The 12,903-nt window shown below is 46.4% G+C and overlaps 1 protein-coding gene across 3 annotated transcripts in view; it reads right to left on the minus strand.

Moving 5' to 3' along the window:
* ATP6V0A4 (ATPase H+ transporting V0 subunit a4) overlaps positions 1-12,903 on the minus strand; it is a 72,811-nt gene that overhangs the window by 24,272 nt on the left and 35,636 nt on the right. For all 3 annotated transcript variants that reach the window (XM_070265919.1, XM_070265920.1, XM_070265918.1), the window contains 6 exons: positions 11,739-11,821; positions 10,210-10,303; positions 7,783-7,995; positions 4,440-4,590; positions 3,397-3,536; positions 1,677-1,834 (listed from right to left, as the gene is read on the minus strand). In XM_070265919.1, coding sequence (XP_070122020.1) covers positions 1,677-1,834; positions 3,397-3,536; positions 4,440-4,590; positions 7,783-7,995; positions 10,210-10,303; positions 11,739-11,821 — 839 coding nt within the window. The remainder of the gene's footprint in view (positions 1-1,676; positions 1,835-3,396; positions 3,537-4,439; positions 4,591-7,782; positions 7,996-10,209; positions 10,304-11,738; positions 11,822-12,903) is intronic.

Consider the following 12,903-nt stretch of genomic DNA (forward strand, 5'->3'; position numbering starts at 1 on the left):
CTCCACGACATGCCCCCCACGCTACCACAGGCCCCCAGAGCCCACCCGCGTCTTCAATGAACATCAGGCCCTTAAAACGCACTTGGGAAAGTGCCAAGTCATAAGGCACCCTGGAGTGGGTCTTTTCTGACTGAAAAATCCTTGGATGAGATTGATGGTTTATTCTCAGCCCCCTCCAGCGGTGTTTAGTGCAGATTTTGGTGAGCAGGCAAAACTCTTGAAGTACCTTAAACAGAAAGCTTAGCGTCCCACCATGCTTGGGAGAGAGCAGACGGGAAGTGAGATGTGATGGGAACACGTTCACACATCTCTGCCTTCACTTTCCTTCAGTCCCCTCCTGTCATACTCTCAACTGGAAGTTCCAGAATGAGAGAGAAACCTTAAGCCAACCTGAAGAAACTGAGCAGACAGACGTGCGGAAACATCACCTGTGACTTTTAGGCTTCGTCACTTAGCCCTGAAACTACCATGGTTATCTCAGGTGTGTGTCCCCGGAGCCAGAGGTCCCCCAGAGACCACAAGGTGGTCACAATTTCTACTGTTTCCCTCAGAGTCCCCCACCCTCCAGGGCCCTGCTCTTCTCCCCCAATTCTTCAGACTGGCTACCTCTCAAACTTGAAAGTCTTTCTCCCTCCCCACAAAAGTCTCCAATCCTGGGGCCGGCCCCATGGCCAAGTGGTTGGGTTCGCGCACTCCGCTTCGGCAGCCCAGGGTTTTGCCAGTTCAGATCCTGGGCGCGGACATGGCACTGCTCATCAGGCCATACTGAGGCGGCATCCCACATGGCACAACTAGAAGGACCCATAACTAAAATATACAACTATGTACTGGGGGGTTTGGGGAGAAAAAAGGAAAAATAAAATGTTTAAAAAAGAAAAAAGTCTCCATTCCCTAAGAACTGTGTTTCCATTCTGATGACTGTTTGTCTGATTAACTGCATAAAATAATTGTGGAGTGCCTATGGGAGATGTGGTTTGTGGGGATGTAGAGAGCTTCCAGGTCTTTCTTTCCTGTAGCCAACACATCGCCCCACCAGCTATCCCGCACCACCCCCTGCCCTCCTCACTCCATTGCCCACGAGAAAAATCCAGGGTGCCAGCATTGCAAAATTAACCGTCTCCTCCTTTGCTTTTGACATTGAATCAAAGCGCTCTGAACAGTCAAAGAAAATGCCCTTCTGGAGAGTCTGGGGTCTTGAAGACTGGAAACCAATCATTTATATAGTTCAATGCCCACATCGGCCTTTCTTAAAGCAAAGCTTCTGTCCTAAGGATGCACGATTTCACTCTATGTCTAGTTCCCTGCAGGGCCAGGTATGTTTCAAACTCCACCTTCTTCTCCAGGAAGCCTCGCTCCCATGACTGCCGCTATGAGGGCCAGTTTACGCCCGCTCTAGCACTTGGGTTCCCAATAGTGCCTGGCACATAGTACGCACTCCATGAGATACGCTCAGTTGAGCTGAAGTTTTAAAAATGATTTTCATGCATTACAGTTACCAGCACAGTTACTGAGGAAGTGGCACATGGACTTGCACTCAGCAGATAAAACAGAATTACCTGTTGAATTTGTGGGTGCACCTCTGAGCAGAGCCAGGCGTAGACTCCCCTGGCCATGAAAACTGTCACTGAGACCACCTGGATGGCCAGCGAGTGACCTATCTCTGCCTGTAAACTTACTTCCAGGTGCCATTTCTGAACATGGGTCGGACACTCCAAGAAGAACCAAAGATGTTGAAAGACTTGGAGAAGCAGTCGTTGTAAATCAGGCCCGTGTAGATGGAGAAAACACCCATAAGGAGGATCAGATAGCGCCCGTTGAAGAAGGTGTTCCAAATCTGGCCTCAGGGAGACAGAGAGGACAATTGTCAGAGGGCTCTGAGCCAGACCCTGGGGGAAAGTGTGTTAGAGGACGTCTCCAGCACCACTAGATTAGCCACAGCAAGGCGCACAGGCCCTAACAGAGGGGCCGCAGGACCAGGCAGACCTGAAAGCAGTACAAATAGAAAGAGCACACCCAACATTTTCCCAAGCTTACACAGGTGAATCAGAAAAGTTCTAGACTGGGAGTTGTTATTGTGGAAAACCACAGAGCCTCACATTCTTTAATTCAGCCTCGGTTAGAAATTGTAACTGAAGCAGAAGCTGAGGCTTCACCTGTAAAGGAAGAGACTTGAAAGTGAGTTGCTGTTGTCGCAAGTGTTTCTGGGAGAGAAGCATTGAGCTAGCCTCATATGGCTGCTAAATCTTATGGCACATCATCCGTACTCATTGTGGGTCTTCATGATAAAACTGAGTCTCTGTCTAAGCACATCCACTAAGAAGGGAAAGTGCTTTCTGGTAATACTGGACCATGTAAACCAATCACTCTTAGAACTGCTCAAGTGTAACTAGGAGACTTCAAATATTTATTATAGGAAACCACATCTGTTAAAATGCTTGTTGTGGAAAAACTATATTGGTCATAAGTCAAAGGTTGACTAACCTTGCTTATGGTTAACTCACTATGACATCATGGAACTAGCTCTAGTTAGGTCAACTTGTAATTAAAGATTACATATATTCTTAAACTTCAGAACACAGGGGCTAGCCTGATGGTGTAGCGGTTAAGTTTGGGTGCTCTGCTTCAGAGGCCCGGGATTCACAGGTTCAGATCCCAGGCGCAGACCTACACACCGCTCATCAAGCCATGTTGTGGCAGCATCCCACATACAAAGTAGAGGAAGACTGGCACAGATGTTAGCTCAGGGTGAATCTTCCTTAAGCAAAAAGAGGAAGATTGGCAACAGATGTCAGCTCAGGGCCAGTCTTCCTCACACACACACAAAAAAGTCAGATCACAGCTAAAAGCACGTTTCCACTTTGTAAAATGTATCACGATAGACATAAAGTGATGTTAACTGATTAACTTTGAAACATTGCAGGCTCTTGAGTTGTCCCAATCTTCACAACACTCTCTGAAGGGACCTCACAGAAGGTGTGGAAACTTCCAGTGTAAAAATGAAGACACAATATTCAGGATTTCTCAGTGTTTTATAAGAATGCTCATTGTGAGCTGATCATAGGAGAACAGCTCTGCCATGAAAAAATATTTGTGATATTTTTAAGAGAAAAAAAGGAGGCTACAAATTAATATGCAGTATTTGGTCCCAATTTTTGAAAATTATACATCTGTGTTTAAGTACAGAAAAAATTGGAAAGATACACAGAAACATTAATTGTGATTTTTCTCTAGGTAGTTAGATTGTTGCATTTTCCCAGTTTTTGCAATGAATATATACTGTCTTTCCCTTACTTTTCATAAAAACATGTTATTTCTATGGTGAAAACAATATATGCACTTTTAATATTCTACTTATAACCTCAAGGAAATAAGGCGAGACACTTGCAGGACACTCACCTCATTGTTTGTCTTCTGGGAGAGCAAGTACCTTTCATTAAGGACCATCCAGAGGGCTGCCAGTAGCATCACAATTCCGTGACCACAGTCTCCAAACATCACAGCGAACAGGAAGGGGAAAGTGATGATGGTATAGGGAGCTGTGGAGGTGAGACCCCAACAGTCTGAGTCCTCCCAACATCCTCTGAGCCCCCCACCAAAGATTCTCTATCACACCCCATGATCCACGTGCAGGTTCCCCTGTGTCTTTCTGAGTCTATCTTCCCTCACCAGCCCCACCCCCAACACTTGCTTACTCCCACACACATTAACTCACCAACGAGTTAGCATTATTATTCCCCACTTTACAGATGAGCTGAGTTTTAGAGCAGTTAAGTGACTTGCTCAAGATTGCAAAATTTAATGGGATTTAAAACCAATTTTCTATCTCTAAGTTCTTTCTATACTCTTTCCAACACCATCATTCGTCTGTTTCCCCTCCATTCACATGCATCACACACTTCCAGCATTTACTCACAGGACCCTCAACCTACGGGGCCCCTGTCTTACAGGTCACAAGTTATATTGGGACTCAAGCTAGAGAAGAACAGCACTATGAACTGCTTGGCGAAAGGGCATCTGGTCTACCCCTCTATTTCACAAACCAGGCTACCAAGATTACACAGCTTGGGGCACTAAGAATCCAGTCTTCTGACTCCAAGTTCTGCGTGCCCCCATCTCTCCCACACAGTAACTACGGGACTGCGAATATGCCTAGGGATGACCTCCACTGAACTGGTAAGGAAATAAGAACTGAATTCAGCTGCCTGATGACGCTGTGGTTTAAAGAAGCAGGTGAAATCTTGACAAAGAACCAATCTTTCACAATTTGTGAAATCACTATTCATGGTTTACAGAAGACAATGCAAGGCATTAGGAAACCAAATAAGACGTTAGGAATGTCCCAGTTTTAAGCAGTCCACCTCATAGGTCACCTCAGGGGTAAAGCTTACCCAATTCTCACTTTTGAGCTGCCCAGTTGTGCAAAACATCAGCCCCTTTACCTGGGTTTATTTCCCGGTAACTGCCTACGCCATAAGCGTCTACAATGTTCTGGAAGCCAGCTGTGAATTTATTGGTCCTGTTAAATGTGGGAGGATCTGTCTTAGATTGCACTGCTGTCATGATGGGGGCCATGGAGGAGCCACTTAGTTCCTGCAAAAAGAACATGTGACAAAAACGTAAGGCAGAGAGCCGCGGGCTGGGTGTTGGCACGTGGATCACGGTCCAGTTCCTGCCATCGCTTACTGGGTGAGCGTGGGACAATTCTTGACCTCTCTGAGACTCATGATCTCATCTGTAAAAGTTAATACTTTCGTAGTACTTATCTAATTTATCTTATAGGAGAGCTGTTAAGACAGGAGAGTTCCTCCTGTTTCTCTGGCAATTTCCATTCTCCTCCTCCTGCAAATGCTATGCCTCAGTTCTAGGCTCTCCACTCTTCCTTTCTCTCCACTTAGTCTCTCAAGAGCCATCCATTTTCCTAATTTATCCCTGTCTTCCAAATGGCCCTGACACTCTCCCAAATTTCAATTCGTTTTAAATCGCCTGATTAGGCTTTCAACTCTCACGTCTCAGCAACCCCACAAAATCCAAGAGCCTAAAACTGAACTCATCAACTTGCCCCAAAGCCAGGGCCTCCCTTGACCTCCACGCCTTGGCAGCAGTCTCCATTCTCCAGATTCCTGAAACTTCGGAATCCTCAGACTTGTCCCTTCTCCTGAGTCAATCAATCAATCACCAAATCTTGCCAATTGTGCCTTTCAAATCCCTCTTCTTTCCATTCCCACAGCCTCCAGCCTGGCCCTGAGTCTCACCATCTCCCTCCAGCCTCTTTCCCTTCCTTTTACCTTACACTCCAGATAGCATCATCCCTTAATAAAACAAAAGGAACCAAAAGCACTCCTTTCGTCATGTTACCCTCCTACTCAAAAATCTTCAAAGGCTTCCTATTCTCTGAAGAATGAAATCACAACTCTTAAGTCTTATAATCAAGATTTCTTTCCAATATTGACTTCATCCTCCATTCCCACCTTCTCCCCGTCTACCTCTCCATGGAAATCAGCCTACTCCACACTACCATCTCCCCTCTCCACCTACCCAAGCATTGACATTCTCCAGGCTCACTCCCCAGGAACCTTCTGGTCACTCCAAACTCCAACAGAACTTTCCACCTACACACTCAGTGGGACTTAGCACCAGCTAAATGAATGTGCATCAACCCTCCTAACAACTCCAAGAGGTAGGGATCACAAGCCACTTTACAGATGAGGAAACTAAGGTACAGAGAGATTAAGCAACTTCCCCAAGGTCACACAGCAAGTGGAGGAGTTCCTTACTCTATCGTTATACATCTTTTCATGTGTGTGACTAAGAGGGCAAGGGCTGTGGCTGCCTCCCTTTTTTCCAACATGTCCCCCAGCAGCTGACATAATGTCTGGCACAGAGTAAGTGCTTTTTGCTTATTGGCAAATGATGCTCATGATAACCAGCCTTGAAGGAGTCTGACCCTTCATGATTAAAAGATGACACCGTTCAGTTCACATCCCTACATTGGGACAAGCCCTCCCTGATGGTCCCAGACTCTTTTTCGCACTGCAGTGAAGTGTTTCTAAAATGCACACTGGATCACGTCACTCCGGCACGGGCGTGCCATGGGGTAAAACCAGACCCCTTACGCCACCACACAGTCCTTCAGGCCTCCCCCTGACCTTCTCATGCTTTAAACTTGCAGCTGCCTCTCTCCAGCCCCTGGCCTCCAGGGGGTCCTGCCCCACACGCTCCTCCCCTCACTCTTCACCTGCTCACTGCCCTCCCTGCCAGTTCAGCTCGCACAGCACCTCCTCCAGGAAGCGCCCCTGCCCTTCCCAGTCTGGGGGAAATGCTCTTTTGTAGTGCCCCCTTTGGGTAATTGTTGGACTATGATGTGGGGACATTCAAATCCTGCGTCCTGGCTATAGGCCCCTGGGCAAGTTACTTCTACTCTCCGTGCCTCAATTTCCTCATCTGTGCAAAGGGGATAAAGAGAGCTCCTAGCTCCTAGTCCAATACCCCCTCAAAGCGTCCACCTTCAGACCCGTCAGTGGGGCAGCTCTTCCTCCCACCAGCCCGAAGCTTCCCAGGACATTTAGGGAAGTCAGCTCCAAGGCCGCCTGCTCCGGGGGCCTCCTCCAGCAACAGCCCTAGAACAGTGATGTAAAACCTAAAATTCCGAGTGCTGCCTTGACATCTTTGAGTCTCACAGGGCCCCAAGGGCCAAGCCATGAGCTCCTCTGCTCTCACCAGATATGCTGCCCACTCAGCAGGAAGGGCTCCCCACCCGGCTAGTTCTCCTACCAGCCGGACCAGGTGCACATGGAGCGGTCTTCAACCTAATGGGTTTCACTTCTCTGCCACCCCAGAAAATTATTCAAGCAAGCTACTCACATCCTCCATGGAAACCAGGGGTCACTCCGCCCTCTCATCACTCAAAGCCTGCCTTTCATGGCCCTGCTGGTTCATTCTATTCCCAAGTATAGGTCCTGAGTGCAAACTCGATGTGGCCTTCTGCGGCATGTGGAGTCCTCCTCCCCCGGGCTATGAACCTGACTAATAAACTGTCACCAAGCTCATCTGTCCAGTGTCAGGTGTCGTGTGTTTGGCCATCTTGTACTATTTGAGGCAGAAGTTCTCTCCTTCACCAATGGGGTGAATAGGGGATCAGAACAAGCCCACACTCCTCACCCCATCTGTCACCATCCCCTGCTTTACTTTCTGCCCACCACACATCCCTGCCTGAAGTCCTATAGTTATGGACATGCTTACTGTCCACCCCCCTTCCTAGAAAGTCTATCAGAGTGGGGCCTGGTTCTGCCAGCATAGCCCTCGATCAGTTCCTGGTACACGGTGCACATCTAGAGATGAATGAAGAGAGCTGGAGCTGTGAGGATTAAATAAGGTACTGAAGTGCTTAGCACAGTTGCTGGCACACAGCGAGCAATCTAGTCATTGGGCTGCGATTACAGGCAGCTGATTATTGTCTTTCCAGCTAGACCGTGACCTTCATGAGGTAAAGGATGGTACCTTCAGTCATAACTAGCAGAGTGAGTGGCACATCAGTGCTCAAGACACGCTCACTGAAGAGCAAAGAAATGCTGAATATTTGTCAAACCCTGAGAAGAAAAGGAGTTTCTGATCCGTGCCCTGGCACTGGGTTAAGAACTGAAGGTACAAAGGCAAAGGAGACAGTCCTACCAACTTGGCTTGTGAAGCTCATGTGCCTTAGGGGGCTGACAACCTTCGCGTGCCGGAAGGCGGGCTGCACGGCGTGACGTGACTCGTGCCCTCCCCTCTCCACCTGCCGCTCACCATGCCTTGCTCTAAGGCCCTCTTGATGCGCCCGGTGTCCGCCACCGGGAACCAGATCTCAGCGATGACGCACTGCTGGGTGACGTCGATGTTGCACATGTTCAGGATATGGTAAACGGCCTTCATCTTCTGCACTTTGACGACCCAGGAGTGCCAGTTGGCAGCTGCTTCTTGCAGGAGGCGCTGACGGTGAGACTCTGTTTGTGTTATGACCTGGGCAAAACACAACACAAAGACAACAAGGCACACTTATGGAGATGTCGGGCAATGTGGGAAAAATGCAGGTTCATCAGCCATAGTGGCTCTGGGCTCCTCCGCTGGCCCGCAGCTCTCATGCGACCTTTAACTCTCATGAGCAGTTTACCTCCCCTACTAGGGGTTAAAACCCTTAGGCAAAGACTATGTCTTCCTTCTAAATTCCTTAGAGTACTATTGTTACGTGTTGAATTGTGTCTCTCAGACAGATGTGTTGAAGTCCCAACCTCTGGTAACTGTGAATATGATCTTATTTGGAAATAGGGTCTTCACAGGTGTAATCAAGTTAAGATGAGGTCATAGTGGAGTAGGATGGGCCCCAATCTACTGACTGGTGTCCTTATCAGAGATTTGGACATCGAGGCACCCAGGGAAGAGCACCCTATGTGATGGAGGCAGAGAGCGGAGTGATGCATCTACAAACCAAGGACACCAAGGATTGCCAACCACCGCCAGAGGCAGGAAGATGCCTTCGTCTACTCAGGCTGCTAGAATAAAATATCATAGATTGGGTGGCTTATAAACAACAGAAATTTATTTCTCACAGTTCTGGAGGCTGAAAGTCTGAGATCAGGGTGCCAGCGTGGTTGGGTGAGGGCCTTCTTCCAGGTTGCAGACTTCAAATTCTATCCTCACATGGCGGAAGGGGTGAGCAAGCTCCCTGGGGCCTCTTTCATAGGGACGCTAATCCCTCTGCCCTCCCAAAGGGCCCACCTCCTAATACGATCACCTTGGGCATTAGGTTTTCACCCTATGAATTTGGGAGGAAACAAACATTCGGATCATAGCAGAACAGGCAAGGAGAGATCCTTTCCTAGAGCCTTCCAAGGGCCCATGGCCCTGTGACACCTTGATTTCAGGCTCCCAGCCTCCAGACGGTGAGAGAATATATTCCTGTTGGTTTAAGCCCCCAACTTTGTGGTCCTTTGTTATAAGCCCTAGGACACAAATGCTTAAAACACGTGGTCTCCAATAAACAAGAGAATTAACGCAGGAAGGAAGGAATGAACCATTAGGCCCACACAGAATTTGTTTAATGCAATTAGTTTTTGTTCTGGTGTTACAACAGAGTAACCCTTTCCAGTAACCTTTACGCGTGGCTGCCCAAGTCATACTCAACACAAGCAGAAGTTGAGCATAACTTCTTTTCCATTCTTCTCATGGAGTTTCCATAAAATCTAGCATGGAGTGTTTGGGGAAAAGGACTCCAAGGGTAATTTCTTCAGGGAAACACAGTCTCCTTGGCAAGTGACCAAGAGGGAACAGAAAGGATTAAAGAAATTAAACACAGATTTTTCTGGGAAGGTAAAATGTCTGTTGGCCTGAGAGCTTTGAAACACTCACACACACTCCCCTAATTTCTAAACACACTCACTGAGGATCCAGAACGGTGCTGACCAATACAGCAGCCAAGTGCAGGTACTAAAATTTAAATTTAATTAAAATTAAATAAAAATTCAGTTCCTCAGTTGCAGTAGCCGTGTGTCAAGTGTTCAAGGGTCTCATGTGGCTCATGACTATCACACTGGACTTGCAGATTATATGGCATTTCCTATATCACAGAAAGTTCTATCGGACAGCACTGATCTAGAATATTCAATGTGATGGAGGCTGACCTACTTTGAGTGATTACTTTCAAAGCTGATGGAAGAAAGTGTTCTAATCATGTAAGTGTTGAGTGCTACTCTGGGTGATGACAGACTTTACAAGAGGATATGAATTTGGGGTGTGTTCACATGGTGAAACGAGATTCATTGCCTTTACAAAATTAATTGGTTGGCTCAAACAACTAGGCAATTCAGTGGAAAAAGAATTGGTCAGACTGGTTGTTCAACTTAATTGGCTAGTTAGTTGTGTCATAGCTGTGCCCTAGGCTAGGCTGGCAATAAAGGGCTCCTTTTATCAGACTGGGGTGGCCACCCGGGGGCTGACTAGGGCTGTGGTCAATTCTAAGTCCAGACAAAGCATTACTGACATGCAGAATCATCACCTCTAGCTTATTGAACACTGTTTTCTAGTTAGGAAATTTTCTGCAGCAATAGCCAGAAGAGCATAGCGAACATTCCAGCCAGCCTTCCAGCAAGAGTCCCCGGGGACAGGACTTAATGGAAATAGCAGAGATAGCCCATCTACAGCCCCCACTCAGGTCACGCGCCTGAACTCCTCACTCACGGTGATTAAATCTTCCAGCCTCATGTTGACGCCAGCCAGCATCTCTCTGCGCTCCACCGCAGGCTCTGGGCAGGGGTATACCGTGGCTCGAAACCTGAGTTTAATGCATTCCAAAGGACACACATGGGTCATTACTGCAAAGCATTCTGCACGTCCTCTTCTGCTAAGCCATCATTTGCTGACTTCAGTTAGATGGCCACTTTTTCCCAAAACAAGTGCCTCCTTGTCAGTCAAAATGAGTCCCAGTCAGAAGGGTTCCCAACACCTCACTCGCACTATTTGAATTGAAGCTGTGGTTTTATTATATAAATGAGCTGCATTCAAACCATGAAACCTGTGAGCTGTTTCATATATAAGATTACCGGCTTGACTTGCTCTTCTTCCCTGCAGAAATGATTAATCTCTACTGAGTAATTTCAGCTCCTAAGGGGCTGGATACAAGACAATTGTATAAAATCAGAAACTTAGCATGAGGTTTACCTACTCTTTAGCAGCTGATAAAGGGTGTGAGAAGGAATAAGCTGAAATGGTTAACTTGTCTACTTTTGGGGCCGGCCTGGTGGTGTAGTAGTTAAGTTCACATCCTCCACTTCAGCAGCCCAGGGTCTATGGGCTCAGATCCCAGGTGCAGACCTACACACCGCTCATCAAACTATTCTGTGGTGGCATCCCACATACATATAGAGGAAAACTGGCACAGATGTAAGCTCAGCAACAATACTCCTCAAGTAAAAAGAGGAAGATTGACAATAGATGTTAGCTCAGGGCCGATTTTCTTCACCAAAAAAAGTCTACTTTTTTTTTTGAGGAAGATTAGCCCTGAGCTAACTACTGCCAATCCCCCTCTTTTTGCTGAGGAAGACTGGCCCTGAGCTAACATCCATGCCCATCTTCCTCTACTTTATACATAGGACGCCTACCACAGCATGGCTTTTTGCCAAGCAGTGCCATGTCCGCACCGGGGATCCAAACCGGCGAACCACGGGCTGCCAAGAAGCGGAACGTGAGAACTTAACCGCTGCACCACCAGGCTGGCCCCAAAAGACTACTTTTATCTACCTTTAAATTTTGCTCATTCAACTTCTCTCTTTTCCTCTTCTCTATTATTAAAAATCAGTTGCAGGGCCAGCCTGGTGGCACAGCGGTTAAGTGTACATGTTCTGCTTTGGTGGCCCGGGGTTCGCTGGTTTGGATCCCCAGTGCAGACATAGCACCACTCAAACCATGCTGTGGTAGGTGTCCCACGTATAAAGTAGAGGAAGATGGGCATGGATGTTAGCTCAGGGCCAGCCTTCCTCAGCAAAAAGAGGAGGATTGGCAGCAGATGTTAGCTCAGGGCTGATCTTCCTCAAAAAAAAAAAAGATCAGTTGCATTTTTAACACTATCTTGTCAAATGTGGGAAAGTTACTCTAAAACCCTAATAAATAACCTCAAAGAAGCCCCATCCCTGTGTATTTTGCACTGCACATCTCTTTATCTAATCCTGACCCAGCTCGCTGAGGAAAGAGCCATTAACAGTCTCTCTTACCCATCACAGATCTTCTTGATTTTCTGCCTCAGCTGCTCTCCTTGGTAAAATATGATGAATATATTCTTTTTAATTTCTTCTTTCTGGAAATCAGAACAAGTAAAAATAAATTACTTTTCTTTCAGGTTAGAATATAATAGAGAGAAATGTAAGGTCCTGTTTTTAGGTTTAAAAAAATTATAAATTTAAAAGTGGAAAATTTAACTTCTCCAAGTTGATCTAAGTTTACAGTTCATTATGGTTGAAGGCAAGGCCACCAAGGCAGTCTGGGGTCAGGGGGGTGGCCCTCAGAGAGGCCAGTTCAGTCTTAAAGCAACAACCCCACTATTCAATACACTCGTTGGACCACAGCTGGGCCTTCTATTCAGCTCTCAGCCCTACACTTAAGAAATGTGTTAACAAAGAAACATCCAGAAGAGGGGAGCCGGGATATTGCAAGTCTTAAAATAAAAATAGCTGACCTAATTCAGCAGTTAACTGCACACAACATCTACCTTCAGGGGTGAGTGGGTGTTTGATATTTAACAGAGGTAAAGCCGTGTCTAATGTTTGACTCATAGGTTACTCACTGTATGCCCATAAGGACACTGATTAAAATGTATTTTTAAAGTTCAAGTCTGACAATTCACAAAAAGGGGAGGATATATACTTCATAAGCATATACGAAAATGTTTTAACTTTTACTGTAAGCAAAGAAATGCACTGTTTCACTTTTATTTCGTTTGGGCTAAGGGGTAAAGGTAAAATTATGAAACCCATTGTTGGAAAAGTTATAACAAATCCAACACACTTGTTCCATACTATTCAGGGCATTGGAACGAGGCACGACCCCACTGAAAAGCCATTTGTCAGGACCATCAGGTGCCGTGAAAATGCCCACACCCTTTAAACCAGCAATCCTATTTCCTAGTATTCCTATCACGGAAGTCAATCAAAAGAAAATAAAAATCCTCAAGCATGAAGATGCTTATCAAAGTGTCTATATTCTGGAAAAAAATGGAAATAAAGTGTTCAAACACAGTAAATGTCACATCAATTCAATGGAAACACTAGGCATCAATTGAAAATAACATCAAAATGAATCGTCTCTTTGGGAGTTGTTCTTTGGAGCAGAGGAGGGGTCTTTTAGGATTTGGGGAGCTACCTGCTTTACATTATTTCCAAA

This window comes from Equus caballus, chromosome 4 (genome assembly GCF_041296265.1).
Source record: "Equus caballus isolate H_3958 breed thoroughbred chromosome 4, TB-T2T, whole genome shotgun sequence".
Taxonomy (NCBI): domain Eukaryota; kingdom Metazoa; phylum Chordata; class Mammalia; order Perissodactyla; family Equidae; genus Equus; species Equus caballus.